This window comes from Telmatherina bonti (genome assembly GCF_933228915.1).
Source record: "Telmatherina bonti genome assembly, chromosome: 7".
NCBI lineage: Eukaryota > Metazoa > Chordata > Actinopteri > Atheriniformes > Telmatherinidae > Telmatherina > Telmatherina bonti.
The window spans coordinates 25,153,103-25,166,825 of record NC_136625.1 but is presented as its reverse complement, the minus strand read 5'-3'; the positions used below and the strand labels follow the sequence as shown (position 1 = coordinate 25,166,825).

Below are 13,723 nucleotides of genomic sequence, written 5' to 3'. Positions count from 1 at the left end.
ATATATATATATATAAACTTTACAAAAGATACAAACATCATTTAAAATTATTAAGACAACTACTTTTTTCTTTAGTTTAACGACATCTCTGGGCCTACCTGCCCCGTTTCTTTGACATGTTTCCATAAATACACACAATCCTGCGAAACGCAAGACAGGTCAGTTAGTACATACAGAAGTGTTGAAACACATACATTCAATACAATTAAAATAATTTTAACAAATAGCAATTCAGCATGTAACACTTGAGATATGCTGCCCTTAGCTAAATCCACCACTGCCATACAATTTAGCGAACAAACCCTCATTACCGGATGTAAACAACATTGTGACGAGCGACAATGCTAACTACGTTAGCTCAGTGCTAATACGACTACAGGTTACATTTTTATACAGCTTACTATATGGCTAATAAACGTGTAACTTCACCGAAGCCAGACTTGTAAGCACTAGTGGGTCTACTGTCGTCGAAAAATATATACAAATATAAATGTATAAAGCCACACTATGTCTAAAAACGAACGGGCTAGGTGGGTAACACAGATATAATTTCAGTCTCAGATTACTTTAAGGCGAGAAACATTCCAGAAATATTGCCTTCTGCATTTTTACACATCAGCTAGCCGAACAAAAGGAAACGCATCGCCATGTAAGCGCTTATTTTCCAGCCTTGCTACAGCTGTTGAATAATGGGAAAAAAATAAGAAACGTCCAAAATAAACAAATGGATGTTTGCAGTATAATCGAAAAGTTCATTAGACAAGAATCCATAGAATAAACTGTTTACCGTACCTGATCAATATATTCACATGTGTTAGTCTTTGCAGTGTAGATTCCTCCACCGAGGCTACGCGGAAGCAAATGTCCTTTCGGAACTACAAATACCAGAAACACCTCGGAAACCGCACAGCCTTCTGGGGCTTTTAAACCACGTCCATCTCTCCCACAGTTCCTTACCGCTATGATAACTTTTAAAACACCATACAACCAGGTGTAAGATCCAGTACAACTAAATTGATTAATTACGTTTACTATTTTGTTCCTTTTAAATTCTAGGGTAGGGATGACGTTTTTCATCCCATCTTTCACAGAAACACAAAGAAAAAAAGAAAGGCATCTAGCACTACATGGCAGCACCTGTATCCAAGTGGATTCACAACAACAGTCAGTATGACGATAGTTTTTCTGCTTTCAAGTGCTTGTGTAAAAATAATAAAATGAAATAAAATTTAATGATAAAAACTTTTATAACATCTACTCAGTTGTCCTGGTTTATTCATACCCTTCCATAAAAGAAAAGGCTAAATTCAAAATAGCCACTCAAATAACTTGAGAATGAAAAATGTTGGAATAAATCACATTTTGCTAAATTGTAATTCTGTTAAATAAGACATTGCATATGAAATAAATAAGAGCGTTTTGCTTTTGAGCTTTGGGCCAAAATATATGTAAACAAGAACAGTAGTGTGATTGAGAGAGAAAACAGCTATAATATGAAATGATGATGGTATATATATATATATATATATATATATATATATATATATATATATATATATATATATATATATATATTTTAAAGTCCGCTGACTTCTTTAAGGCCAAATACATGTGAAAATAATTGGTCTTGTTGGTTGCTGAAATGCTTGAATTAACCACAAGATGTCATATGAAACACAAAATCATTGTGTTGACTGTGATGACACACTGAGCTGTATGGAGAATGAATGACAAAGTACCCATGGTGTCTGTCTGACAGTTTTTTCAGGGTGAAGGCAATTGGATTTATTTTGTGCCAAACCACTTGTAGGGTTATGACATCTGTTTTATGGAGGTGGATAAAAGTAGAGCATAAACCTTCACCTACTATAGTTTGAAAACATAAATCAATCAGACATGACACAAAAAAATAACTGATTGTTGCTAAATTGCTTCTCTTATTAAAAATGGCAGATTATTAATGAATTTATATACTTGTTAATGTATATGCTAACATTAACTTGTGGTCCAGTGAAAGTGGTCCAGTTTAAGTGTTTAAGCATTCATTTATCCTTAAATATTTTAATATTTTTAGATTCTATATTTTTCCATGCTAGTCTGTTATCATGTTTTACAGTTGATTATTTCATAATAATATAGCTTGTATTTTGTTTGAATTTTAATAAGAAAAAAAAACCAGACTTATTTCCTGACAAATTTTAGATAGAAGAGGGCCTTTTAGTCAATAGGTGCTAACAATTTGAGCTAACATTCAAGTAATGAAATCAGATCTTTGGCTGAACCCCTTAAGGCGTGAAATTATTTGCACATATATAAAAACAAAATAAATACAGAAAACGATGGGAAAATAAAGACAGTAGAATATTATTCAATATTACATAAATTGATTACTATTAATAAATAAAGATAAGTGATAATAATTTCAAATTAATAAATAAGATTGAAAAAACAATGAATGAAAAAATAAAATATAAAATTGTTAGATAAAAATCAATTATATATATATATATATATATATATATATATATATATATATATATATTATATATATATATATATATATATACACATATATATATATATATTTATATATACACTATTCACAAAAAGTTAGGGATATTCAGCTTTTGGGTGAAATTTCACAACAAGCCTAAAATGCATTCAAACCTGTACAGGTGAACTTAATGTGATCTTCTCTAAGCTTTTAAATGCACATGTCCAACTGTTAAATGTTTCAATAAATTTTGCACAAGTTGCTGTTCTCTAACAAGGAGCTTAACCGGCAAAAATCACGGCAGGTGTGTGATCCTTGAATTGACCAATAAATGTTCTGGTTCAATTAGAGCTGGTGTTTAAACAGTTGTCCTCATCATGCTGTTCACATTTTGACATCATGAGACCAAGACGACACCTAACAATGGAACAACAGTCCCTTGCCATTGCGATGCTTCAAACAGGACGTTCTCAGACAGAAGTGGCCACTGAGCTTGGAGTGTCACAGAGTGTCATCAGCAGGTTGTAACAGAGATATGGAGAGACTGGAAGAGTCACAGAAAGGCCTAGAAGTGGACGTCCTTTGGCCACATCCCGTGCTGATGACCGCTACATTGTGAACACTGCCCTGAGAAACCGGATGATGAATGCCACTCAACTCCAGGCACGTTTAAGAGAGGTGAGAGGCACCCAAGTGTCACGTCAGACCATTCTAAACCGTTTCCATCAGCGTGGTCTGCGTGCTAGACGACCTGCACGGGTACCTGACCACACCACCAGGCACAGGCATCATCATCTTGCATGGGCCAGGGAGCATTTACGCTGGACGAGGAACCAGTGGGCCTCAGTGCTGTTCTCTGATGAAAGTCGATTCACACTGAGCAGAAATGATGGCCGGCAACGATGTTGGAGACGTCAGGGAGAGCGCTATGCATCCGCCACTGTTGTCACCAGGCGAGCTTTTGGTGGTGGCGGTGTTACAGTGTGGGCAGGGGTGTCCACTTGGTACAGAACTGCCCTACACTTTGTGAATGGTACAATGACAAGCCCATACTACCTGAATAACATCATTAATCCAGTGATTGTGCCCCTACATGAACAGCACAGGTCTAATTTCATCTTCATGGACGACAATGCTCCTGCTCATCGAGGCCGCATCATCAGGGAACGGCTGTTGGAGACTGGTGTACCTCAGATGGAATGGCCTGCACTCTCTCCAGACCTGAATCCCATTGAAAACCTGTGGGATCAGCTGAGCCGTCGTGTAGAGGCTCGAAACCCTGCACCCTAGAACCTCAATGACCTGAGGGCTGCCCTTCAAGAAGAGTGGGATGCCATGCCTCAGCAGGCAATAAGTTGCCTTGTGAACAGCATGAGATGTCGTTGTCAAGCTGTAATTGATGCTCAAGGGCACATGACGAGATATTGAGACGTTCAAATTTTTTGTTGTGGTGTAACTACCATTGTTGTTACCTTTTGTGTTGAATGAATTTTTTGAGATGAGGAAATCAGTAGTGCATCCTTCTACTTAAATGTCTTACTTTTATGATATTATATCACTGTAGCATAAACATATTGCATTTTCCATAAATTTCACCTGAAAGCCAAATATCCCTAACTTTTTGTGAGTAGTGTATATGTGTGTGTGTGTGTGTGTGTGTGTATCTATAATAAAAAGGCCAAAAATTATTTGTTGCATATTTGTGACACCAGGCATTGTGGCAATAAAGGTAAAGTAGGTAACCCAGGAAAACTATTTGAGTGAGTTACATTTTGAAAAAGTCCAAACCGTTGTCTTCAGACTGCCCCCCCCCCCAAAACCACACCTCCAAAGTACAGAAACAGCAAGGCTTGTTCCTGCGGGGTTGAGGGGGAAGGGACGAATGGCCAAGGAGGAACATGCTGGTTAAAACAATTGGACGGTGTGTTTTTTCTGTCTAGTCCATTCCACAAGTGACTAAATGTTTCTTTCGGTAAATTTTTCTTTTTTTTTATGTTAGAGCATTTAATAAATTGGTTACAACACAATCACAGTGAAGGGGATTTTAAGCAAAATTGTTAAAAATGCCTCGAAAAAACATCACATACCTATACCTTTGACATAGTGAAGCTAAATATATTTCAGATAAGTTTACTCGAGGCAAAATTGCAAAGATATGTTTGTCAGTGCTGATGCTTACAAATGAATACTCACAAAAGCTTACAGCATTTGTGAGTATTGACACAAAGCTGTCTGGTGTCCAAGGTTGCCTCCTCTTGTCCTTGCTGTTGCCACAGCAACAGAAAAGGCTTGGGTGTTGGAGAAATGGGGCTCTCCCACCCAAAAAAATGAAGATATGTAGCAAGTGCAATTCAATATTTTCCCCAATCTAGTTGCCATAATATTTCTTTCCTTTTCAAATTAGTGGATTCATACTTACTGATTTGCATCTGCAAGGCTCCAAAATGCAAATTCATATGTTTACTTGTCATCCCGACTGACATGTTCCGCAGTTTCTGTAGCACTGCTATCAGAGGAGGGGAGCCCACAGCGGGCCTCTCTCCTGGGACATCATGAGAACACTGACTCCAAAAATAGAGGAACCTTCCTCTCCTTGCATCTCCTCTCTTCTCCTCTGCTATGTACCATGTCTATTTGTTGCTTCACTGTACAGAGGATGAACAGATCATTCATAGTGTATCCGATATTGCAATTGGGAGGCAAGAGTTATAAGATAATGTGCATTCACACATATCTGTGTTGTTAACACCATCAACATCTGATCTGAGCTGTGGTAAAGTGTTGTGCATGTGGGGCTGAAATTAACTTCACTCTGATGTGTGAGTGAAACAGGGTTTTGCGAGTTAATTAGCCAGGTTAAGTTTCTGTCTGGATGGCAGCACATCTGTCCTCTCTAAAGGTGCCACCAGGCCAATTATAGATTCAACATAATAGCAATCTTTGTTTAATTTTTCATTTAAATACTGATGACTTTTTTGTCTCACAACAGGTAAGGCCACCAATGTCAGTTAATGTGCAAAAAAGCAGTAAATATTTCATAAGACCCTTTAAGCATTCAAACATGTACTTTGATGTTCATGTCACTGCAGTTTGTTAGCTATAGTAGCCACGTTGGGGATAAAAGAACAGTAAGTTCTAAGAAACTGTATGGTGGAGCTCCATCTTCAACTCCACAAAAGTTGGGACACTGAATTGTAAAGAAAAACAGAATTAAAACCCGTATGTTATTCCCAATAGACCATGTAGAACATATCAGATGTTGTAACTGAGACATTTTATGGTTTCATGGAAAATCCGAGTTAATTTTGGATTTGATGGTAAATGGACTGTAATTACTTAGTGCTTTACCACTCATGTTGACCACTGAAAGCACTTTACACTGCATGCCACATTCACACATACTCATACCCTGATAGACACAATGGGAGGCAATGCAGGGTTCAGTGTCTTGCCCAAGGATACTTAGGTATGTGATCAGGGAAGACCTGGCACTGAACCACTGGTCTTTTGGTTGGTAAATGACTGCACTTTCTCCTGAGCTACAGCCACTTAACATATCTCATATAATTGGAAGACATATTTATAGTTAATATTTATAGTTAAATGACAGCTCATGGGCTGCACATTGTCCTCGTGGTCAGCACTGTGGCCTCACAGCTATAGGTTGCTGGTTCAAGCCTCAGCTTGTGGGGAAGTTTGAACAGTGGCCTTTCTGCATGGAGTTTGAACATTCTCTCCGGGTACTCTGGCTTCCCCTCACCTTCCAAAGACATGCATGTTAGGTTAAATGGTTGCTTACATATATAAACAACTAACCAGAAGATGCTGTTGAAAATTGGCTTGTGGTAAGTTATGGATTTCCAGAAGGTGTTTGATATCTATACAGCAAAAACAAGAATGCTTATATGTTGTTTGCGACTTTCCCAATAATAAAAACACAAATCAGGCATGATTTATAACACCTTTGTTAGAATAAAAAGTAAGCACTTAATCATACAACTGAACAATTCAGTGTAATTACATCCTTTTTTCTGATAATAGGTAAATCCTTGTATTAATTGGGTTTTAGGATTGTGTAGCTCTTACTGTCATAGCTAATTGACCTCGAGAAGTACATCTGCCTTCAGTTTTGCACAATTCTAATTAACACCATCACTACATCTAATGCAAGACTCATACGTTTGTTTGTGTGTGTGTGCTTGTGTGTGTGTGTGTGTGTGTGTGAAAGAGAGAGAGAGATGTGGGATCTCTCTGACCTCAATCAACTCAGATCAAATGGCAAAAGATGTTTTAATGTACGAATCACAATTTGAGGCTGACCACATCATTAGTTTGAAATTCAACACATCCACAATGAAGTAAGCTTATGTAAATGGTGAGTTGTTTTCTAGACAACTGACAAATGTGAATACAATATTCTGACTGTAGTGTTTCGTCAACTGTTGAGTGAAACGTGTCACTTCAGATGGTTAACAATCCACAATGGTCTGTAGTCAATTGCTAACTCTGTTTGCCTGCTGTTTGATGCTGAGCAAGTAGAACAAAGTTAAACTAATTTGCATTTATGCAAAATGACTATTTTCAATGAGATCATTGGATATTATAAACGATAATATGTAGGAGGACCAGAGCAGTAAAGCAGGGGATCAGAAAACTAACCTGATGTCATAATTAATGGTTTAAAGTGCAGCAGAACTCGCCAGCTATTCATTTTTAATTGGTTCATTACTATCCATCTGTCCATCCATTCATCCATCCATCCATCCATCAACGGATGGAAACACTCAATCTTATACAACAGCTCTGGCTCCTTTCCCACCAGATAGGTGACATTCCACATCACTAGAGTTATCTTCTTCATTGGAGGTTAGGACTGCCTTCAGCCTCTGCCCAGATTGCACTGCAACCGACCCTTATGCACGTGGTAAGCCCATTTTACCCTTTAGGGCTGAGCCCAACTAGCCCCACAGGTATAGCTCAGCCATGAGATGCTTGCCTCTGTGCCCTACCTCCACGGCTGGCTACTGAGCGAGGCTAAACATCATATGGCATAACCAACAATAATGAACGTTTTGACACCAGTTGGTAGTAGTAATGTATATAAAGTTGTTTACAACCACCCAAAAACACCAGAAGAAGTAAAAGACTAAACTGCAGTTTTTGCTGATGTCTGCTTTTTTTGGGTCTTTTTTTGCTTGCTTTTTATCTGGTTGCTTCTGCATCTGTTCCATTTCTTCTTCTCTGGTTTGTTCCTTTCGCTGGTTGCATGTCAGCTGTATAACTAAGGACTGCCCCTGTGATTTCCACTGGGATTGCTTCGTTTTCTCTTTCACTTGACAGATAGCTAAACCCCTTGAAAACGGACCAAATTAACAGAAGAGTTCTGGCCAAGATGGCGGCCAATACAGTCATCTCAATACAAGATTCCACGGCTGAGTAACAGTTTCCAGGTTTTACTTCTCTTGAACTCAAGATATACACTTCTTTTGACCAGAAATAATTTGTAGTAAATGGTATGTACAAAGATAAAAGAAATGGTATAGTAAGATAAATTAAATGTACATACTATTCAATTTAACCCAGAGGATTCCCAACTGCATCAATCTCATCAAGAGGAGCTACAAATTACTTCTAGCTGCGAGCTAATGTCATGCTAGCTTAAAGCTAACTACAAAAAACCAGCACCTTGCAGTCTCCAGTCTGAGCAAGTTACAATTCAACAGCAGACTGTCCAGGGTGTACCTCACCATTTGCTCAATGATTGTTGGGATAGTTTCCAGCTTTCCCACAACCCTTTATAGGACTAAGTAGCTAAGAAAATGAATGAACAAATGAACAAACGAATGAATGAATATAACAGCAGCTCCAGTTGCTAAATCTGCAACATCTAAAGAAACTGCTGTTGTTGTTAGCTTTATCGGTGACCATGATGACAAAAGTTTCTTTATCAAGGGCACCTGGAGCCCAAAGCTATGCTCACTGCTGTAATCTGACCCAAGCACCCCTTGTAAACCTGATAAAAAAAAGGTTGAAAGGTGACCTGACACTCACCCAACTATAAAATAATGTTGCCAGTTTATTCATCAAGCGCTCTAATAATCTGGGATGTATAATAAACTTTAAGTGGTGAGCATCTATGAAAATCAATGACAGCGTTATCAAAGATTAAATTTCAGACTTCATGGGATCCCCAAAAACAAACAGGAAAAGATCAAAGCCAGGGTTGCTGATATATGCTAGGCTGTGTTTGGGGCCAGTTACACAAAAATCGAACAAGACATTGACTTTGTTTATCTTTTGGGTCGCTTCAACACTTAAAAGAGGCCAGGACAATGATCATTTGGGAGAATGGCTAAGGATAGCAGCTTTCTCAAAGAAAGCAAGCTGAAATTAACAGAAGATCTCACTACCGTTGACAAAGAGCTACATGAAGAACAGTTGGCCAATCATTGAGACCACCACAACATGCTGCAATATCTGCACCTGAATGAATTGAGATGTAAATACCTCAATGGTGACAGCACCTGCATTTTCATTACATTTTTTCTTTTAAAAACAAAAGTGATGTTTAAGTTTTGACAAATAACAATTGCAATTTACAGGTGTTTCCATTGAACACTGTTTAGCGCATAAGCCTCAAGTCTTGTAAAATCTCATTCCGCTTACAAGACTTTACAAGAATTCTTCTGTAACATAACCATGTAGCATTATTTTGGGGTTTTCAATTTGGTGTGGAGAATTTTCTACAGCTTTTTGAAGCTTTTTTCCCTTATTTTATATTCCAACACTCTGAAATTAGCTGTTGTTTGTTCCACACTGCGCCATCTTTACCAGACGTGGACTGGTCATGACCCTTCACGTCACATCTGGGGACATGTAAATGCAAAAGTGTTTCCATTACATTTTTGCAATATGTTTCTATATCGAAACATTTAAAAAACTACCTTATGAATTTTTTTTAGCAATATTTGAGACTAATATTATTATATTGAATATTTTTCTCAAAATGTAGGTGTTTCCATTAGCCTCTTTTATTTAGCAATATTTAGTTTTTTCGTAATTCTAGGTGTGATGGAAACATACCAAGTGTGTGTTGCTGTCTCCAGTGGTAGCTAAATCAACGAGAGCCTTTACAATGGTTATCTGCTCTCTTCTTCTATTCTGCACTCTCAATCTTATATTAGCACAATTCCTTTTGTTGCCATAGAGCCCAAGTGTTTAAGTATATAAATGTATATAAACGTATATTACTGCAAACTACTATATTCCCTCAAATTTGCATATACTGCTATACGATGTCATTATTTTGGATGCAAACTCTCATCTGTTTATGAGTTGTACTGCACTTTAAACCACAATTATGACATTGGCTTAGTTTTCTGATCCCTTACGTTACTGCTCTGGTCCTCCTACTGATTGCCTATGATTGTATCTAATAGTATCTTCTCTGAAAATAATAATTTTGCATAAATGCAAAGAGTTAAAACCTAAGATTAATGTTGAGATGTGGAACCTCTGTAATGTGTTTTTAATACTTTTACAACATCTTTTTCAGTCTTTTCCTTAAACAATAGAGATTTAAAATAAAATATTCAATGCAAAGCTTCATTGTTGTTTGAAAAAACAGCAGAAATCCAGCTTCTTTTTTTTCCCTAGATGTAATAGAAATAATAGAAACTAACTAATTGCATCAAATCTTGAATTTGAGCTCATCCCCCATTCTGAGCTGCACGAGGCAACAGTCGAAAGGAAATCTCCCTTTTAACAAGAAGGCAAAACCTCCAGCAGAACCCGGCTCAGTTAGGAGCAAGCAATTACTCAGTGCTCCAGGTGATGTCCCCATGACTGCATAACTACTGGATGGCTAGACTACCGCTAAGTATAAGAGCCTAACCTGGACAGTTGGGCCCCATTCATGCAGACTCCAACTCAGGATATGCTCGTCTCCTAACTATTAGATTTGTTAAAAAGGAAGGTCTTCAGCTTGATCTTAAAGGTAGAGAGGGAGTCTGTCTCCTGGACCCAGAGTAGGAGCGGGTTCGTTAAGAGAAGAGCCTGATAACCAAAGGCTCTTTTTCACATCATGCTCTTAGACACTCTGGGAACCACAAGTAAGCCTGCATTCTGAGTGAAGTGCTCTATTTGGAATCTATGGAACTATGTATATCTTTGATATACAATGGAGCTTGGTCATAGAGAGCTCTATACGTGGGGAGAAGAATTTTAAACTCTATCCTGAATTTAACAGGGAGCCAGTGAAGAAAGGCTAAAACTGGAGAAATCTCTTCTGCTAGTTTCTATCAAAACCTTTGCTGCAGCATTTTGGATAAGCTGGAGACTTTTCAAGGCATATTTGGGACAACCCATTTAAAAGGAATTGCAGTAATGTGTAGTAAACTAATAATGGCATGGACTAGTTTTTCTGCATCTGTCTGAGGCAAAATGCCCCTAGTTTTTGCAATATTACACAGGAGGAAGAAGGCAGTTCTAGAAACCTGTTTTCAATGCAAGCTAAAAGACAAATCCTGGTTAGGAATAACTCCAAGGTTTCTCGCGGTGGTATAGGGAAGCTAAATTAATGCCATCTAGATTGATTGCATGTATTGACAATTTTGCCCAAAATTTTCCAGCCTTGTCCGAGTTTAAAAGGAGAAAATTCAGTCGTCCAGGTCTTTATGTCTGCAATATATATAACTCTGAGTATCATCCGCATAACAATGAAAATCTATACCATGGTGTCTGATGATATTACGTAAGGGAAGCATGTATAATGTGAAAAGTATTGGTACAAGTACAGAACCCTTAGACTGGCCTAATGCCATCCCTTTAATTCCAATGACATGTTCCCATCTCTGTAGAAGAATTGTGATCAATGGTGTCCAGTGCAGCAGTGAGATCAAGCAGGATAAGTACTGACAGGAGTCTTTTATCTGAGGCCATAAGAAGATCATTAGTAACTTTCACCAGTGCTGTCTCTGCGCTATGATGAGCTCTAAATTGTGACTGAAACTCTTCAAACAGATCGTTTCTGTTCAAATGGGAACATAGTTGAGTTGAAACTCAGAGTTTTATACAAGAAGGGGACATTGGATATCGTTCTATAATTAGCTAAAACTTCTGGATCAATCTAATGTTGCACAATGACATTAGCTATAACAGCAGCTTTGTACCAAATACATGGAGGGCATGCTTGTAACTTATCGGCATCACTAACCAAACAGTTATGTCTTTTTCTGTACTTCATCACCTGACCAGACTCTCCAGCTAACGTAAGATGTCAACACTTTAATATTTTGTGTTTCAGTAGTGGTAATTATGTGCTTAAATAGCGAGATGCCAAAGAGCACCACTCGGTTGCTTGCATATAATTTGTGCACCACTAGATGGGAGTAGTTTTTACACACTGGGGCTTAAACAAGTCTCCAAAAGTTGATGGTCTTACTTCTGAATTCTACATATCTTCTGCAAAACAATCCCCCTCCCCTTCCTCTATGTTGAAGAAAAGCATTCATGAAAAGAAAAACTCTTTCTCCCACCCAATGCCAAGGAGTCCAACACCAAATCAAAGAAAAGACCCACTTATGCTTGATAACTGGGGGCCAATCTGAATGACTATAAACTTTTTGCTAAAAATTTGGCCAACATAAATAAATGGTTTTAGATTACATTATTGATGAATATCAAAATGTTTTTTGACAAACAGACATATAACTGATAAAGTCAGACTTGCTTTTGATTTCATTGATTTTTTTTTCTGATCTCTGTAATGACATAGCTTAATTTTTTTTTCCTAGGTTGTTTTTTTTTTTTTTTAAACTTTTGACACTATCGGAAACAACTTCATGTTTCAAGCCTTACAAAAAAATAAGTTTGGGCCCTTATATTTGTGCATCAATCAGGACTGTGTAAAATGCTAAATGCTTAATTAAACTCTCTTCAGGCACCAGATTAGATTAAAAACACAGCGTTAGACAGGGTTACCCAGTCTCCCCATACCTATGTCTGCTCTAGACTCAATTACTTTTGGACTTTATTAAAAATGAATAACTTGAAAGGCACCCCTATAGCTGAAAAAAGAGAAAGTCGTTAGTCAACTAGTTGACAATACGTCTTTATTTTTACAGGATGCTGAAAAGTTTGAGCAGCCATCAAAGTCTTTTTCATGTGCCTCTGGGCTCTGTCAGCAGGTGTGAGCTACTAGCCTTAAAATCTGTAGTGTTCCTTCCATCTGTGGCATTGCTATAAAGAACTCTGTTGTACCTCTTTTGACATAACTATTACCAAAAGTCAAGATATAGGGTCTTTGACCTTTGACCCTGTCATAGAAAAGGCACAAAAAAGATGTAATTCATGGCTCTCAAGGAATTTAGCAATGAGGGTTAGCATATTACTAACTGGAGTAGAGGAAATTTCCTTTTTAACTTGTGCTGCCTTGTCTCAGCAAACTCTTCTGGCTAAAGGCTTTGTAAAATGTTTTTTAAAAACAAATAGGAAACATTTTCCACACATACATTAGAAAATGAAAAATGAGTTTTAATGTTCTCTTACAGGCATGGTGCCGAGAATTTCCTTGAATTTTCCACTCTACACAATACATTTATAATACATTGGACTGAAAAATTCTTAGAAATTCATCCTCAATTTTATCTCCAATCATATATTCTCAAAGGCTGGTGGCTTTAAATTCTTATTTGTTGTTACAGTTATATAAAAATCCCCCTAAAACAATCACATTTACATAAGTAAATGGTTCTTTCCTCATCTTTAATTTACATGCACAACTTCTCTCACCATAGATACTTAAGTTGGAACAATAAATTCTTGAAAACATAAATTATGGATTTGGAAAAGTGGTTTATGAATGAAACCTATTTAGTTAAACAATCGTTCATTTCTAATTGTGTTTTAAAGTCATACTCTGAGCTTTTAGACACCTGTGGCATCCCAATTCCACGAAAGGAATAGGCTCTAATTTTTTATGCTTTCCATCTGGTGTCATAATGCTTCTCAAAAATCCTGCTGCTTCTGAAATCACTTCTGTGAACCTGGATCCTACCGATACAAATATAGTTCAAAAATGTTTTACACTAAACAGAAAAATGACAACCATGATGTACATACTTTATTACAAAAAGATAAGGTCTCTGTTCCAAATGTGGTGGCTCACTGGAATAACTTGGCACCAAGTCTGAACTGGAAAAAAATTTGGTGTCTCCCCTCCAAATGTTT

At 37.4% G+C, this 13,723-nt stretch overlaps 1 protein-coding gene across 1 annotated transcript in view; it reads right to left on the bottom strand.

Annotated features, from left to right (window-relative positions):
* LOC306758042 (spindlin-Z-like) overlaps positions 1-862 on the bottom strand; it is a 5,863-nt gene extending 5,001 nt beyond the window's left edge. The window contains exons 1-2 of the mRNA XM_079243258.1: positions 793-862; positions 99-140 (exon numbers count right to left, since the gene is read on the bottom strand). Of these exons, the coding sequence (XP_079099384.1) occupies positions 99-118 (20 nt within the window). The 5' untranslated portion in view covers positions 119-140; positions 793-862. The remainder of the gene's footprint in view (positions 1-98; positions 141-792) is intronic.
* Between the last annotated feature and the right edge of the window lie 12,861 nt (positions 863-13,723).